At 40.2% G+C, this 16660-nt stretch overlaps 1 protein-coding gene across 3 annotated transcripts in view; it reads left to right on the forward strand.

The window, feature by feature from the left end:
- Positions 1-16660, forward strand: part of UBR2 (ubiquitin protein ligase E3 component n-recognin 2) — a 5196118-nt gene that overhangs the window by 2773564 nt on the left and 2405894 nt on the right. For all 3 annotated transcript variants that reach the window (XM_044061864.1, XM_044061881.1, XM_044061872.1), the window contains exon 24: positions 4756-4804. In XM_044061864.1, the coding sequence (XP_043917799.1) occupies positions 4756-4804 (49 nt within the window). The remainder of the gene's footprint in view (positions 1-4755; positions 4805-16660) is intronic.

Genomic DNA, 16660 nt, shown 5'->3' on the forward strand with positions numbered 1-16660 from the left:
AGTCTCGTGATCTTTGTAGTCTTCCATCACCAGTAGTAGTGCCATCTGTTTTGCTGCAACATAGCCAAAGGAAGTTTACAAGAACAGGAAGTGGATCATCTCCTTCCTTTTTTCCTTTAGCCTTAAGGGATTGCATAGCACTAGAGTTATTAGTAGTTGTGTAGTCATGTTTCTGTAACTTTTCCATTACTGTGCTGGATTTTGGATTATTTTGGCCTAAGCAGAGTTATATATGCCTCCTCTGTTCCGTGTGTAGTTTAAGCAAAAAATACCCAAATAGAATGTATAATCACCCTGCATGTATTGTTTGGGGACCTGCTAATTTTTCTGAAGATTGTTTCTTGATTAAAAAAAAAAAGTGTTTTTTTTTCCCCATTTTGTGTCAAGTCGCCATCCCTGCCATGATTAATGAGCGTATTTGTTCTAGTTAGTGTTTCTTAAGTGACCGTCACAGGAGACCATCAGCTTGGTTATCAGTATTTTCTTCTGGCTTTTTCCCATTACATGCTTCAGTCTGACAACATGGAGCCCCATAATATTGCCCTAATGACACACGGATACTGCCTGTCTTATCGATTGCAGCTACTTTTTGCTGATCCATAGCTTGGTGGGAATGCACATCTTGTCCCTTGCTAGTGTGTGCTCTATGTCTGCTGCTGAGTGCTAGTCATGCAGCAGGTTAGACTGCCCCCCCCCCCCCCCAAAGATGAATGAGCTTGTATCAACTGTTCATGCTGAACCTCTCCAGCCACCTCTTCCAACACCTTAGTCATGGTTGGTCATTGATTGTTGTGGTTGCATTCAGGACTTCATCCCTCTGCACCACAGAGCCAGTCTTAACTCCTACCAAACTCTTAACCTTCATACTGTTTATTGGTTTTCTGTGAAACTGAGGGAGCACCTACATTTTTCAAAGGAGATTGCATTCTAATTTGGCACTCATGGTAGCTATCACAGGAAGAAGCAACACTCTTCTGAGGAGTGAGGTAGGTGTTGTTTGTCTTATTGGTGAAACTTTGTCTGAAAGATTGTGTAATGAACCTCTGTCGACTGTTTAGTCAGTGAAGTTGTTAAGGTGGAGGAGGTATTACCCTCATATTTAAAGGAAATCTCTCTGCCTCCTTTGTGGGTAATGGGGCTCAACTATCTAGTCACCCTGTGCTTCACTGCTTCCGACAGCCCTCTCAAAGGCCTGTATGGTGCATTTGATCTGAGCTGGTTTTCACTTGTGCATTTTTAAGGACAACTGTAAAAGTGTCTTGATCCCTGCAGGCTAAACACATTATTTTCTTTTTTGTGTTACTTTTGATGATGTCATTAATGATGATACCTTAAGCCTTACGTACAGTCAGGGGGGGGGGGGGGTATCCTGGACTGAGTTTTGGTAGCTGTCATTAAATCATTAGTGTTTTGCCAAGCTGTTGAACAGTTTGGAAATTATATAACTAACCAAAGGTGATCTCTGCTTTACATACAAGGCCATGTCAAACCCTGAGCTGTTGGACATGCTCCACTTAAAGAAATCCCAATCCCTCAGAGCCACACGCTCCAGGGATCTAAACCTTGTCATCACAATGAACAAAACATGCTGGAAGGATAGGTTCCTGACCCAGAGACTCCCCCATACTCTGGAATAGACTGCCCATACATGTCAAGCAGAGCGCCTCTTTTGCCCTCTTCAAAATGAACCTTGATGATTGGATGGGCGATAGGAAGTTCATCCCGGGGATTATGTCAGTCTCCCTGCTAGACAGGGGTCCATAGAAGTAAATATTGTGGGAAGAAATATCCAGGGAATTGTTATGGCTAGGCTTGTATAGGCCCTAGGGCCGATAGCCTAGTACCGACTTACAAACTTGCAATTACTTACCCTATGCTACTCCAGCATAATTAGATTGCTAACCCCAGAGTGACGCAACAGCTTCCTGCCCGCCCATGCATATTAATAATGTAAACATGGCTCACTACAGTTAGTTTTCCATGTTGAGAAGCAATCTGTAAAAATGTATATTGTTTGAGGCTGCAAAATGCAGTTTTATACACACACAGTGTTCGCATGCATAAAGATGTATGCAAACATTTTTTTTTTTATTTGAAAAGATAAACACATTTTACACCTTTATACGTTATCTTTAAGTTGTCTTGTTTGAGTAGCAGATGAACTATGAGCATTCTGTTTAGGAAGGTGTTCTGGATTGCTGTCCTGAGTGCATATTACCATGTGCCCAGATGACAAAAAAAGGTGTGATTTTTGTCTCAGAAGCTAATTCTGATCATTTATCCAAACTTGAGATGGAGTCATTTCTTGAGTGCATACCACTTTTTGTCACAGCCCCACTTTTTCTAGCCTCTAGAGTTTTGGATGCTAATTACCTATTGTTCATCTTTCAAAGACTTTGGTCTTCGCAAGTGTTTTGGTAATACATGACAGAATATTTAGGCTTGTCAGAACATTCACCAAAGGTAACCATTTTGAGCTTGATTTTAAGGTCCAACAAAGCTTCTACCATGCTGATGTGTGTTGTATATCACCCTGATAGCAAAACATTATGCTGTGTACAGTTAGAAGAACATAAAACTTGGTTGGTGCACTGTGCAGTGAGAAAGCAATATACCATTATTCTGTGATAACAGATTGGAAGGGCAATCAACACTTTAGTGCAGTAATACTGGACACTACACCTGCAGCACTTAAGCCAACTTCGTTTTACCAAACCAAAAGAAAGTTGTGCTTTGAATGTTTTAAATGGAAGGGGAACTTATTTAATGCAGTGTATAATAGGTAAGAAGCAGAGTACTCTACAGTCATACCCAAGAAACAAGCTTGGTGCATTGCATAATTGGAAAGCAATGTCACGCTGCTCTTTGATAACAAGCGCTGTTCTGTAATAGTTGATTTGGAGGAGTGCATAAACCAACACGTAAAGGCGGTACACTGTGCTTGTAGCTGTGCTGTAATATTTATTTCTTTTTTTTTTTGTGTAGTACAGTAAGCCATTAATATATACAAGAGAAATCAGTTTTTACTATGTGGAGTTGTGGCATTCTTTGCTCTTATGACATGGAGGTAATATATTAATTTTTAAATTATTCTGGAAAGCAACTTTTGGGATGGAAGTGTTGTATATAACAATACTGGACAGTCCATGTGGGCAGGGAAGAAAATGGCAGCAACTTCACACTGCTAGACATGTCCTCATTAACATGCATTATAATTAACATTGTTCATTCATAGTAATGACTTAATAGTCATTTTTAAATACTTCATTAGTATGCATGGTAAAATCATTTGAAGTCATTTAGCTGTCTTGGAAGATCTGTTTGAAGTTTTATATTTATGCATATTTCCCACCAGAAAAACCCTAAGTGGAGCAATGCACACACCCTAGCACAACATACAGCAACATGTCATAGCTTGTGATTCTTTAACCCTTTTCTACCCATTTCTTCTCATCTGGAATCTTCATATGTAAAGCAGTCATATTTTTTTGATTTGATGCTGTAGCTTACTGTAGAGAATATTAGAGTGTGTTGCAGTATTACATTTTCATTGTTGAAGAGTGTGCTGCAGTAACTTTAGCTGTAAATGAGATTTCAGGGATATCATGTTTTTTATGTTCTGTGTATTATAATAAAACCAAGTAAAATCACTATTTACAGCAAAATTGACTTTTGTTTGAGTGGTGCGGTGGTAAAGACTATTTGTTGCACACAGTCCAGAATGTGGAAGATGTTTTATTGCAGCAGGGAATGTCTTATTTTAATTCCATCTGTGTTGTTTGAGACATTATTCTACATACATTTTTCCCTCTGTCTGACAAGCCTCCTCCTGTAAGTACTGAGCACTTTCTTTCTTATAGACAAGAGGCCCAGTCTGCTGTGTGCAGCTGAGCAGGCGCCTACTGGTGTGAACCATCAGTTATACAGCTATGGAGGAGTTTGTACTCGTGGTATTCCTCATTTATCTATCCATCTGCCACAGGAGGGCATGCTCATCCTAGTGGCACAATCACAACAGCCCAAGGGTCTCTTGGAGTCATCCATAATTGAGGATGAACTCTTTGTCCCCAGGCTAGGAAAGTACTTGACGTCACTTCCTTCTTGTGCCCCCCCCCCCCCCATTTAGAGCATTGGCCTTTGGCAGTTTTTTTTTTATTCTTCTTCTTTAGTCTCTATCACTGTCATTTGTGGCTGATGTGCGCACTTGTATCTTGACAGGGAGCCCCCTAATCTCTTGTAAGATGGATAAGCCATTCACTCATCATCCCCAAGGGATACCATGAGCAGTATATGAATGCTAGTCCCATTTCCTTTCTGTAGTAGCCCTTGTCTGTTGTGCAAGCCTAGAGCATTTGTGGCAACCATAAAACTACTGGTCCCTCTTCCCAGGAGCTGTATGCCTCTGATTTCCCTTCATCTCTGCCTATCATGTTCAGTGCTAAGCCACAACTTGTAAAGTCAAAACGTCTGAGGCACAGACAGGGGTTTATTGATCAGCACCACCAAACAGTTTGAGACTTTTGCCGTAAGGTGTAGCTGGAAGCCAAATCATGCATAAGAATACTCTAAAGAAAAACCCATTTCTTGACGTATTTTGCATTTAATTGCTGTTGCTGAACAACTACTGGCTGAAAGTTATACACATTAGGTAGAAACTGTCATTAAAAAAACAACACCATAGCATACTGATAATTTATTTTTCAAATGTTTCTTGTTTAAACTGTTTTTTTCTGAATGTAATTTTTATTCTTCTAGGCTGAAGAAGGACAAAGAAAACTGAAGAGGCAAAATTCTTCAGACACTGGTAATATGTTAAGTTCAAATTTCTGTTAGAAAATAAAAATCTTGTAAAGTGTTGGAGACTGCATCTTTAAGAGTTCCATAGTTAGGGCTTTTACTCTATACACTTTTTTTGGATTAGGTTTGACATATTTTTCCATTTTGACCTTGATTCTACAAGAGTTGCTGTTAGTGAATTACTCTGGATTAACTCTGCCCTGGTAATGAAAGACTTGTTCTCTGTGTAAGTGACTTACTTACATGTAAGGCCTGTCTATAAATAGGCTTACACTGGGGAGAGGCAGATTCCTAAAGACTTGGTCCCAGAGTAAGTGACTTATTCTGACAGCACGTCTTTTGGGATCTGTCCCTTTATCTCCCTGGCTATTCATATTTGGGTAGTAGCCTCTTTAAGAGGAACGGTCATTTGAGATGGAACATGTGACCACCTTAATGGGTTGACTGTCCTTTCTCTAAGTGTTGGGCAGAAAATGATATGACATCCCCAACAAGAAGCTAAACATTTTTTTTCCTTTTTAACTTAAGGAAGGTATTATTTCAAAACACATTCCTATTAAACTTCAGAAGAGAATTCTTCACAAACTGGATTTTTCTGGACATATAGATTAAGTTAATCTTTCTTGATTCTTTGTTTTTTGAGTATGTCAGTAAACAATTTACTAATATACAGTTGTTCAAAGACTGTTCTTAAATTATCATTTCTTTTTCACACTGTTGTTGATAATATAGTACTATCCAGTATTGTTTTTTGTGGAATACCCTTTTTTAAATATGACTGTGGTGGTGGTGCTGCGGTACCGTTGTCCTGTTTGATTCTTAGCTAGAGCGTCTTCTGTGTGGAGACATGCGTGAATGGGTGTATCTTCGTTGAAGGTTGTGCACCAGGGCTGGCAACTCGGCACGTAAAAAATATCTAATGCCAATCATTAGCAGACCGGAGTTCCGCTGTGGCGACCCCTAACCGGGAAAAGCCGAAAGACACAACAACCCTTTTTTAAATATCTGTATTAAGTCGTCGCATTTAAAATGGTAACATGGCTTTACATACATTAATACAAAAGAAAATAGACCGTAGTAACAGTTTAAATTGTTATACATTATACATGCATGTTTTGTTTTAACACTTTTTATTCATTCCGGCATTACGTAAGCCTTCTCTTATACCTTACTGCTCCTCTTCCTGAATATTATTCTGCATATAATGTACCCACATATTCCCCATATTTTTATGAAATGTAATCCTTTCTTTTTTTTTTTTAAAGGTACCATCTCCAATTCATTTATGTCCTTTAAAATGCTCAACACTTTAACTTTGGTTTAGGTTTTGATTTCCATTTTCTAGAAACTGATTATTTGGAAGCCAGCAGCATTAATGGTAGTAAGGCCTTACAATGTTTATACTATTCAGATTCTATATCTCTATTAAAAAGAATAATTTCCTTAGTTGCAGCTATTTCCTTCAAGGTACTGTGCAGGGAATTTTGAAAATCTGACAACTCTTTGCACCCCCCCCCCCCCAGAAAAGTTCATAATTACCTGTCCTACATCCATTTGCGATTTACCTTCAGAAAAAGTCTATAAAGTTTACTTGAGACTTAAAAGTACACATGCAAACACTTCCATGTAAAAATCCTCAACCTTTCTGACTTTTCATACGTGGGAACCTTACATATTTCTTCTCGTTTTTCCTTTGCAAATTGTATTTCCATTCTGCTTTCCTAATCTTTTCTCACCTTTCTTGACCGATTCATATAGTTACCATGCTATAGTTTATATGCTTAATTACCCCTTTTTTAATAGGTACTTCTGTTCTAGACTTAAAGCTCTGCTAGAGATGGTATTTTACTTAGCATCCCCTTATCCCTTTCTATTTGTCTATACTGTCCGTGATAGGCAAGGCAGTTTCTAAGCTGCAGTCCAAACTTCTGCCTAGCTTTATCCCACACACCTGTATCCCAAGTTTTGCTCCAGATACCTGGGTTCCTTTGCTAATTTTCTGCAGTAAATTCCACTCCCCTTTGCTGTTTTTCTGTACACCTACTGTGTAGTCATTCCTATTGTTAAAATATCCTGTTTTCAATGCCAGACTGGCTCAGTTCTTAGAATACTTTGTCCTACTTTATGAATATTATAATCTTTATGGTGGTGGAGGTAGTTTTTCTGCTTAAGGACTTGCATCCAAAGTCCTACTCTCTCTTTTTTTTAACCTCTTGAATCCCCACTACCCCCACCCATTTCATCACTGTCTCTGTACATTTTGATTTATAACATTCTGCTTTAGTTGTATATGAGCCTTAAGTGTGTGGCTCTAAAGTACCCCTTTAAATCAGGTAATGCTGAACCACAATGTTCTTTGGCTTATGCCCCAGATATCTCTTACCCTCTTCTTCCCCCATGTAAATATCCTTCATATCTTTATTAGCCATCATCCACTGTTTTTTCTTTGGTTGATAAAATGCACCTGACTTGTATATTAGACCAAAGAAAATAAAAACATTTTCACTGGTTATACCTTACTATCCACAGTCATAATCAAGAGGCTATAACTTCTCAGATTTTGTGTTATCTTTTGTTTAATCTCTTCTGACATATCTGTAGCTGTCATAAGATTTTTTTTTAATTAATTCTTCAGCTTATCATACCCTATTAAGTATGGATATTACTGAACTAATGCCTTTTTTAGAAAAAGTGAGGAGGTTAAAATTACCAACATAAAAATTTCAACAAAACGCAAATTAAAGGTCATGCTGCTAAACGCTAGGAACCTAAATATGAAACTCCACTCATTGCAAGCATTCTTAACCCTGGAAAATGCTGACATCTGCGCAGTTGTAAAAACCTGGTTCATAGCTGCGGAGAGCACCCTAGCCATACCTGGTTACTCATCCTATCATACATTCAGACCCCAGACTATGGGTAGTAAAGCCAAAGGAGGTGGAGTTTCACTATGCATTAAAGGCATACACACCTCCAGGCTGGTCAAACAGTATGAAGCACAGGCGACATTCCCGGTGCAGTTAACCGTTGACAAGACCCCTATACAAATCATAGCTAGCTACCGGCCCCCAAATCTGACTCAAGATGCCCAATCTGCCTATCTAGAACTCTTTGACTCTATCAAGATTCAACCCTTTACCCTGATCCTAGCTATTATGGGGTGCCAAAGAACATTACATTTGATTTTCTCTGACTAATAATCAGCATATTATCATGTGTGCATTGGCAGATCTTTACAAAACTTATTTTGAGTTTTTGCATAGGATGTTAGTGTTTTTACTTGATTTTAACAGCAGATGTTGATCAGCATTCATTCCTATATTTATCTGTGATTTCTTGTGCCATAAGTGATGACCTGTAGCTTGCTCAAATATGATAAGGAACACTCTCCAGTTATTTGCATGTGGGTAAATGTCTGGGTGTCATCTAGTTTGAAAAATATTGAAGAACACTTGCTGCTAATCAAGACTGAGACACATTTCCACCTTGTGTCCCAGTGTCTTGTGCCTCGTGGTCTACATGTGTGCAAGACAATTTAGCCTTTCACTGACAGAGTGCATTCTGTGGCTTTAAACCATATCTGTGTGATGTCACAAATCCGATGTTTCTGTATTCTCTACAGAGCTTGTAGGTTGTGCAGTTTCTGAATTCCTTCTGACTGTATTTGCATTGCCATTATTTTTGTCGCTGTCTTGATGTGAAATCTGTTTTCAATGTGTAATAGTTTTGTTTAGCACATGGTCATCAGTGATTGTGCTACAGCACTTGAAAGCAGTGGTAGCAGCACATCGGTGAGTATATTTGCTTTTTATGCATATGGCTGTGGATTCTACTACCGCAACCTGTAGATGGATAGGGAATCGTAAGTTGTACTCTAATTTTGGGTGCTGCAGTTGTGACTGTCTTAGTTTCTTTGGTTTGCCATCCATTCCCTATTGCAATGTTATTTTTTTACTGTAACCTAGGCAATGTATTCGTCAAAGGCAGTAGGCACACAATCTGTACATGAAACACTGAATTGGATATTGCAATGGATAATTCAGATCTGCCTTATGCAAGATATGCAAGGCAGCAGTTAAGGGACTACAGTACAAGGTCAGACCATTGAGATGGCACCATTTTGAGCTTTTACCCCGAGACGCCGCTGGAAATGTTCATAGTGTGCCCAGTCAAACTAACCAGGTAAACAACCGGATAACAAAATATTTACTGCAACTTGCTAAGAAAGAGCAAACCTCAACAGGTAGCCAGTAAAGTGAATCAAACCAAACAGCCAGAGAATCATGGAAATTTGTTTATACAGGAAAAAATCTTAATTACATCTGGTAACAGGTCATGTTACATTTCAATATGTTAATTTTATTCAGTAGTAGTTGTAGTAACACCAATGTTTGGAAACACAAATTTGGTATGCTTCCTCCCACATCCCAAAGACATGCTGTAGGTGGGTTGGACACACTAAATTGGCCCTAGGTATGAGTGTGTACGTGTGTGTGCCTTCTGTGGAAGGTTGGGCGTCGGGCTGGCAACTCGACACTGTAAACCTCCACTGCCAGTCATGAGCGGACAGGTGATCCGCTGTGGCGACCCCTAACCGGGAAAAGCCAAAAGAAGAAGAAGATACTTGTACATTCTGCATGGCAAATGATGCTTGGGTGGTGTATCACTTGCATACTTCTCTGTTGTATTTGCACCAGATACTGCTAGTGTACAGTGCGGGAATAGAAAGATTAAAACATTAACCTGGTATCAGAGGTGGCAGTGCAACATATTCATAGTGGCTTAACATGAGAGTAGCTCTAAGCAAGCACCATGTGAAACCTGAACAAGCACCTAGAATTATTCAGTGCAGTTTCCACACCTTAAGTCTGAAAATGAATTCACATACTCACATGAACAGGAGTCGCTGCATATTGATAGCTAAAGGTGTATGGGCATGTCGGGTGGTTAACTACACTGCAAAACTGGTATGTAATGGTAGAGATATTTGGAGATATTTGGAAGGCATGAGCAAACACACCAGTATATTAAAGCCATAGCACCAATTGAACTGGAGGCTGGCAAATAGATTTAGTAAGGGATTTTGTCCGTGCACAAATATTTCAACAGTGATTCTTTGCAGTGGCATCCATTATCTGATTCAAGGTAAATGAACCTTCATGTCCTTTATAGATTAGATTACTTCATAGATTAGTACTAGGCTATCTGCCCTTGTTGTGGGCCATTTTAAGCCTAGCCAGTTACCCCATGTAAGAATCAAACCCTGCACCTTGTTGTCTATAAGGTAAGCACCTTAACCATTATACCAACCTTTAAAAAAAAAATCAATAAAAAATTTACTTTGTTATAAGTGACTTCTGGACACAAGAAAAAGGAAGGGGAAATATAGCAATGTGGTTTGTATGTACAAAGACAAATCCAGGGACACTGCAAAAGTTTTTTTTTTTTTTGCAAACCAACCAGTGGAGTAAAAGCATATGAAGGCAAACACTGCATACCAACACATTTTGAACATGTAAATCTCAATTTTTAACAAGGTAGAAACATGAAGTGATACCTTAACACTTAAATTAATAAAGATCTAAACTGGTTAATTGCATAAATGTTTTATTCTTTAGCTCTTTGGTGCAAGACCTTACAGGAGTTGCTACATAAACTGGATGTGAATGTAGTCAAGTAAGGCCATAGCTATAGTGCAGCAAAAAAAAAAAATGTCCCCTCTAACAAAGGAAATGCTAGAGCAAAGATTAAATTACATGAGTCAAACATGTACTTGCTGGGATCTGCCAGTCAGTGGAATTACCAGGTCAAATTACCCTCAGGACTTTGACAGCTAGGGAAGCCAAGTGTTACGGGGGAGGGGAGAAGTAAATGGACTGGAATTCATTGTCTCACAAATTAGTGCCATTTAAACTAAATTAGAAAAAAAGGCAGCAGTAAACAGCACTTTGAGTGTGTTCTGTGGCATTTGCACTGTTTCTGTTTTAAGTAGTCATTCAGCAGCAGGGAATGTTACTTACACTGTTCTGTTTTACTCAGTAGCATTGTCGCCTCACAGTAAGACGCTGTCCGGTTCGATTCTCAGCTAGAGCGTCTTCTGCATGGAGATATGCATGAATGGGCGTACCATCGTTGAAGGTTGTGCATCAGGGCTGGTAACTCTGCATGTAAAAATCAACTACCAATCATTAGCGGACCGGAGTTCCACTGTGGCGACCCCTAACCGGGAAAAGCCGAAAGACGCAAACTACGCATGCACCATCTATGAAATGACAGGAACTTTAGGCAAACGGAGGCCTGCATGAAGTAACATTTTTGAGCCAAACAATGATTTCTGGGATACTGAATGGCAACCTGATTTATCCAAACCACGTCAGTATGCCAGCCTCCAGGTGGTCAGAGTCTGGAATTACATATAAAAATATTTAAAATCCTGTAAATAATCCCAGAGTGCTGTTAAAGTGTAGGAAACATCATGCCATGATGTTTTAAACATGTTTTTTGAGTCTGCGGGTGTGGTACTCTTTTAACTACCCAAACATAGACTGGAAGAACTGCTCATAGAACACAAATGCCCAGAGATTCCTTGATTTTGTCAATGCAGATGCTTTGGAACAGCTAGTCGATACCTCCACAAGAGGTGATAATATCTTGGGCTTGGTGTTAACCAACATGAGTAACCACTGCAGCATTCCTGCAGTGTCATCGTCCCTTGTAAGATCTGACCATAAAGTGGTCACGTTCATAGTTAACATCTCCCCTGACCCCCCCCCCCCAGCTAGGGTCATACAAAACAACTTCTCCAAAGCTGATTACAGCATCTTGAGGGATGGTATAAACAGCTTCACAGCCCCCTCCTTCTCTCTGGAAACTGGCACTAGTATCCAAAACTATACCAAATTGCTATACAAACATTTATATAGATGGATAGACTCAGGAATACCTGACAGAACTAAATCATCCTCTGCAAGGAAGAGTAAACCTGTCTGGTGGACATCTGCAATAAATAATCTCTATAACAAAAGAAAAAAAAATGCTGTCTATGACCAAGAAGGAGCAGGTGCCCAATTGGAAGCAATCTCTCCTTAGCCTAAACAAGCAAATAAGAGGACTAGTGAAATCATCCAAAACAAACTTCGAGTCCAAATTGGCCACTTTTACTAGAGACAGTCATAAGGCCTCCTTCACATATGTCCATAATCACAAAGGTAGCACCCAGATCTGTTCAGAACTGGTGGTCAAGTTCACCACATATGCAAATGCCGTAGATGTAGCAAACTTGCTGGCTGACAGATTCAGCAAAACTTTCACCCCTTTGTACCCCCATCAGTAAATCAGGACATTCCCAGTACCTGCCCCTTTTCCCTTATATCTAGGAATTAAGTCATTACTGCTGTCTCAAAGCAAAAAAATACAGTCTCCATGGGACCCGATAACATCCCAGGCTGCATCCTACATGAACTCAGATAGGAACGTGGAGCACCATTAGCCACCCTATTCAACCAAAGCCTGAGTACCGGCTTTGTCCCAGCTGAGTGGAGGACAGCCACGGTCATCCTTGTACACAAAGGTGGAGTGTCCACCAATTCGGAAAGTTATAGACCCATCAGCCTATCTAGCCTGATCTGCAAGGCCATGCAATGGATTATCATGGACCTCGTTAACAAGGACATTGGCATCCTTCAAACACTCGATCCCATACAGTTTGACTTTGTCAAGGGAGGTCATGTCTGTTAAATTTGGTCGACTTATTTGAGACAGCAAAGCCATGGACGAGGAGAAGTCAGTGCACATTGCCTACCTTGACCTGGCCAAAGCCTTCGACACTGTTCCCCCTCTGGCATAAAAGATTAACTCTCTCAACTAGGCATCAATCCGTATGTTACCAGATGGGTAGCTAACTGGCTTACTGATACAACCCACCTAGTCAAAATAGGGGAAGCCACCTCAAGCAGTAGACTCGTACTTGAGTGGTGCATCCCAGGGTTCAGTCTTGGGGCCTCTATTATTTGGGATATACTTTTCTGAGGTGCAGGCCAAAACCAGTGAGCTATGGCTGACCAAGTTTGCAGATGACTGCAAGCTGGGCACTGTCATCAATTCCCCTAGTGACATGGACATCCTCCAAGAGGGTCTCACCCAAACAAATGACTGGTGCCAGAAACATGTCTTCAAGCTGAATACAAAAAAAATGCATCATCATGCCCTTTGGGGGGAGTGACATTCCCACAAGTTATCACATTAATAAAGTCCTAAGCACGCAATCAGTCATTTGGGCACCCAGATTGATAGCAACCTGACATTTGACCCCCATGTTGCTTCCATTGTACAGAAAGCTTTCTACATGGCCCATCTCATACGTAAGGGTGTCTCATCCAGGGACAAGGAAGTCATAACATCCCTGTATTCTTCCCTTATAAGGCCCATTATTGAGTACAATGCCCCATTTGGCATGTACCTCACAAAGCACATGAAGCAGCTGGAGAGACCACAGAGGTTCCTCACCAGGAGGATCCAGGGCCTCAAACATTTGCCATACACAGGCTAAAAGCCCTATCCCTCTACTCAGTTTCATACAGACTCCTCACAAGTGACCTCTGTCTGGCATATAAGGTGATCTCTGATCCCGTCTTGATAGGACTGCTACATATCCACAAGTCAAGCTCCACTCGATTAACCTGCATGAACAGCCTCAACCTAGTCTGTGACATTAATAGGACTTGTTGGTGGGACAGATTTGTGTCCCAGAGACTCCCCCCATCTGTGGAATAGACTCCTTCTCTATGTCAGAGTACCTCTTTACCCCTTTTTAAGTGCAACCTGGATAACTGCATGGGAAATGGAATACATCCCTGGGATTCCACTCGTGTCCCTGCTGGACAGGGGCTTTGGGTGCTGACTTGTCTAAACATGGGCTAAACTCTTGGGTAGGCTTATAAGAGCCTCAGGGCCAGTAGCCTAGTAATTTCCTATGATCCCAATTATTGCATGGGTACGTAGTTTACAGTTTAGCCTTTATTTTATCTTCATTTATTTTATCCAATGAAATGACTTGGAAATGTCTGAATGTACCACAAAAGTTATTACAGCTGTAGTACTTGTTTGACATGCTGTTCTCTGACTATTGCTGATCTCCAGCTGCATTTGATTTTGAGTTGAAGTTTTTCATTTAAGGTTTGGTTACTTTTTATTTATTTTTTTATCTTTTATATTGCATTTTGTTTTAAGATTTTTGTTGTTTTGGAATTTTAAGCTGTCTTGGCTAGGGTCAGTTAGAAAAGCTAGAATAAAAATCCTGTGCAGACTTAGCTAATTAGTGGGAGATGCTGAGAAATAGCATTAATCAATTAACTAGAAATATTTGGAGGCATCCATAGATGGAGTAGTTCTCTGCCTGTTTTTGATCTCTGCATTTGATGTTTCCCACCCAGCCACCCTACTGCTGCTGTACTCTTAAACTTGGTGGATTTTGAGTTGCCTGCTCCTACTGTAGATCTGATTTTGGATACTCTCCCAGTCCTATCTCATCAGCTCATTTCTGCTGAGTACTTAGAGGTCAGCTGAGATGTGTTTCCTCCATTCTCACTTGCTTAAAAATGCACTTTATTCAGCTGCTTTTACTGTATCAGTGCTTCTTCCTTTTTTTTACTTTAAGAAAGTGCAACAAAAAAGCAAAATAGTGATCAGTTGCATTTAATCGGCTGCATTTATTACTGCTTGTTAGCCTGATTAAATTGCAACACTTATTCTAAGCCTCTTAGTTTTGATTTAAGCATTTGGGTTTAAAACCTTTTGCTTGCGGTCTACACTGCTGTGCCAGGAGAGGTTGCTTACACTCTTCTAATTTGGGAATTGCTGGTTGAAGGCTTATTGTGCCTGTTATTCTAAAAGTGCCTTGGTTCTGGTTTAAGCACTTGGACTTCAGACCAATTATTTTACATTGTTTGTCGTCCACACTCTTGTAGGAGGAGAGGCTAGCTGCTGTTCTTCTGAGCTGGGAATTGCTGATGAAGGCTTATTGAGTCTGTTATTCTAAGTGTCTTTGTTTAGGTCTGTGGTCTGCACTCCTGTGGCATTACTGTCTAGACAGATTTCTTTTTAACTACTAGAGCATCTAGTTTGCTCATACCTGAGTGTTGCTTATCAAGTTGCTTGTTTTATTGACTTGTTCAATATTTAAGTTTTCCTCACTCTTCCCTAGTAGATCAGTGGCTATGGATATGCACTTCCTGACTCATTGTTTTGCCAGTCTTGTTGAGATGAGTATTCTGAGGCATTGCAGCAATTGTCTAATGTACACTGACAACCCACTTATTCTTAATAAAACATATAGTGTATGTGAGAGGTGTAAATACACCTTAACGCTGGAGGCAAAATTCTGTCATACAACCAAAACTAATCCTATAGAGGTCGTCAGTGACACTTACACCATGCCTACTGCACAGGATAAAGGACCCTACACATAAAACTACTTACATTGAGGCATTTACCGTTAACCTTCCTAAAACACTAAATCCTCCAGTGCACTCAGAGAAAGGGTCCTCAGCCGTCACATAATACCACCTTTAAAACACCATGCACAGCTACACATAGTAACACTGTATCCAATGCTTCCACTCCTAAACCCTTAAGGCGGGCCAACGCACCACCAAATTTTCTGGTCATTATTGATTCTACACTGGTGTCCCCCTCACCAGAATGAGTAAGGAAAGATGGTCATGGTTAGCTACCTTTCCAGGGTTAGAATCCATTATGTCACACAGACAACTCAGGTCATTGAACCACAGGTACAGGTATGACTCTCATAGTCTCTGAGTGTTAATGACTTGAGATATGCCTCCCTTGACTATATGAAGCAAGACTGGGTCGAACTTGCTGATTGTGTCTCAAGCAGGTATGAGTCTAGCACTGAGCAGCATACTATCTTCTCCAAGGATGATGCCATGTAACCAACAGAAAATGATTGATGTTAACAATGACTTGGCTTCTGGTGTTTGTCCATTGGGGTACAATATTTGATGGCCTGGCAGGACGTGGTTGACAGACCATGCTGCTTTGCCAGGGATGGTCTGCACTTATCTCTTGTAGGCTTTCAAATACTGGCAAAAATCTTTTCACCACCATAGTGCTTTTATTTTAGGGAATAACAAAGTGATAAACCTACAGACTTAACTGAACCTGTGATTGAATATCTGAAGGTGCTACTGCTCAGTGCTAGAAGTCTTAACAAGAAACTCCATTCCCTGCAAGCCATCCTCTCCCTGAAGAGTGCAGACATCCTTGAGTAATGGAGAAATGGTTTAAAGTTGCTGAGAGTACCCCAGCAGTGCAGGGTTATAATGCCTTTCACTCCTTTAGACCAGCTACAGTACAGGAGGGAACTAAAGGGGGAGGAGTGTCAGTCTGTACTAAGACTAATCTCACATCCAGACCAGTTACTTACTGCATGACCTGTTGGAATTCATACATGCGTAATGTACCATATCCTTGCAATTTAATTTCTCCAAATCTTTTGGGTTTCTAATACCATGACTGGAATGGACCCCATTCCTAAGTCAAAATATGATTAAAGTTCATGAAATTAGTATTGTTTCAATCTTTGATGTCAGCCAGAAGTGCTCTTTGCAGCACCTGCGGTGTGCCCAGTAGTGACTCCTGCAGTTTGTACGGAGTTGGTTGTATTGGTAACATATCTAAATATGATTGTAGATTCTTTTTTTATAAGATACGTTCCTCCTATTGGAACTGTCTGAGTATCTTTCTTCCACACTGCTCTAGTTTCTGCCTTCAAATCTTGATATTTTATGACTTTGTGTCTCTGTACGCAAGGCAGTGTAGTCACTGGGTGTAGCAATTTCGATGC

The sequence above is a fragment of the Protopterus annectens genome, chromosome 1.part0 (genome assembly GCF_019279795.1).
Source record: "Protopterus annectens isolate FY-2018-M chromosome 1.part0, PAN1.0, whole genome shotgun sequence".
Classification (NCBI taxonomy): domain Eukaryota; kingdom Metazoa; phylum Chordata; order Ceratodontiformes; family Protopteridae; genus Protopterus; species Protopterus annectens.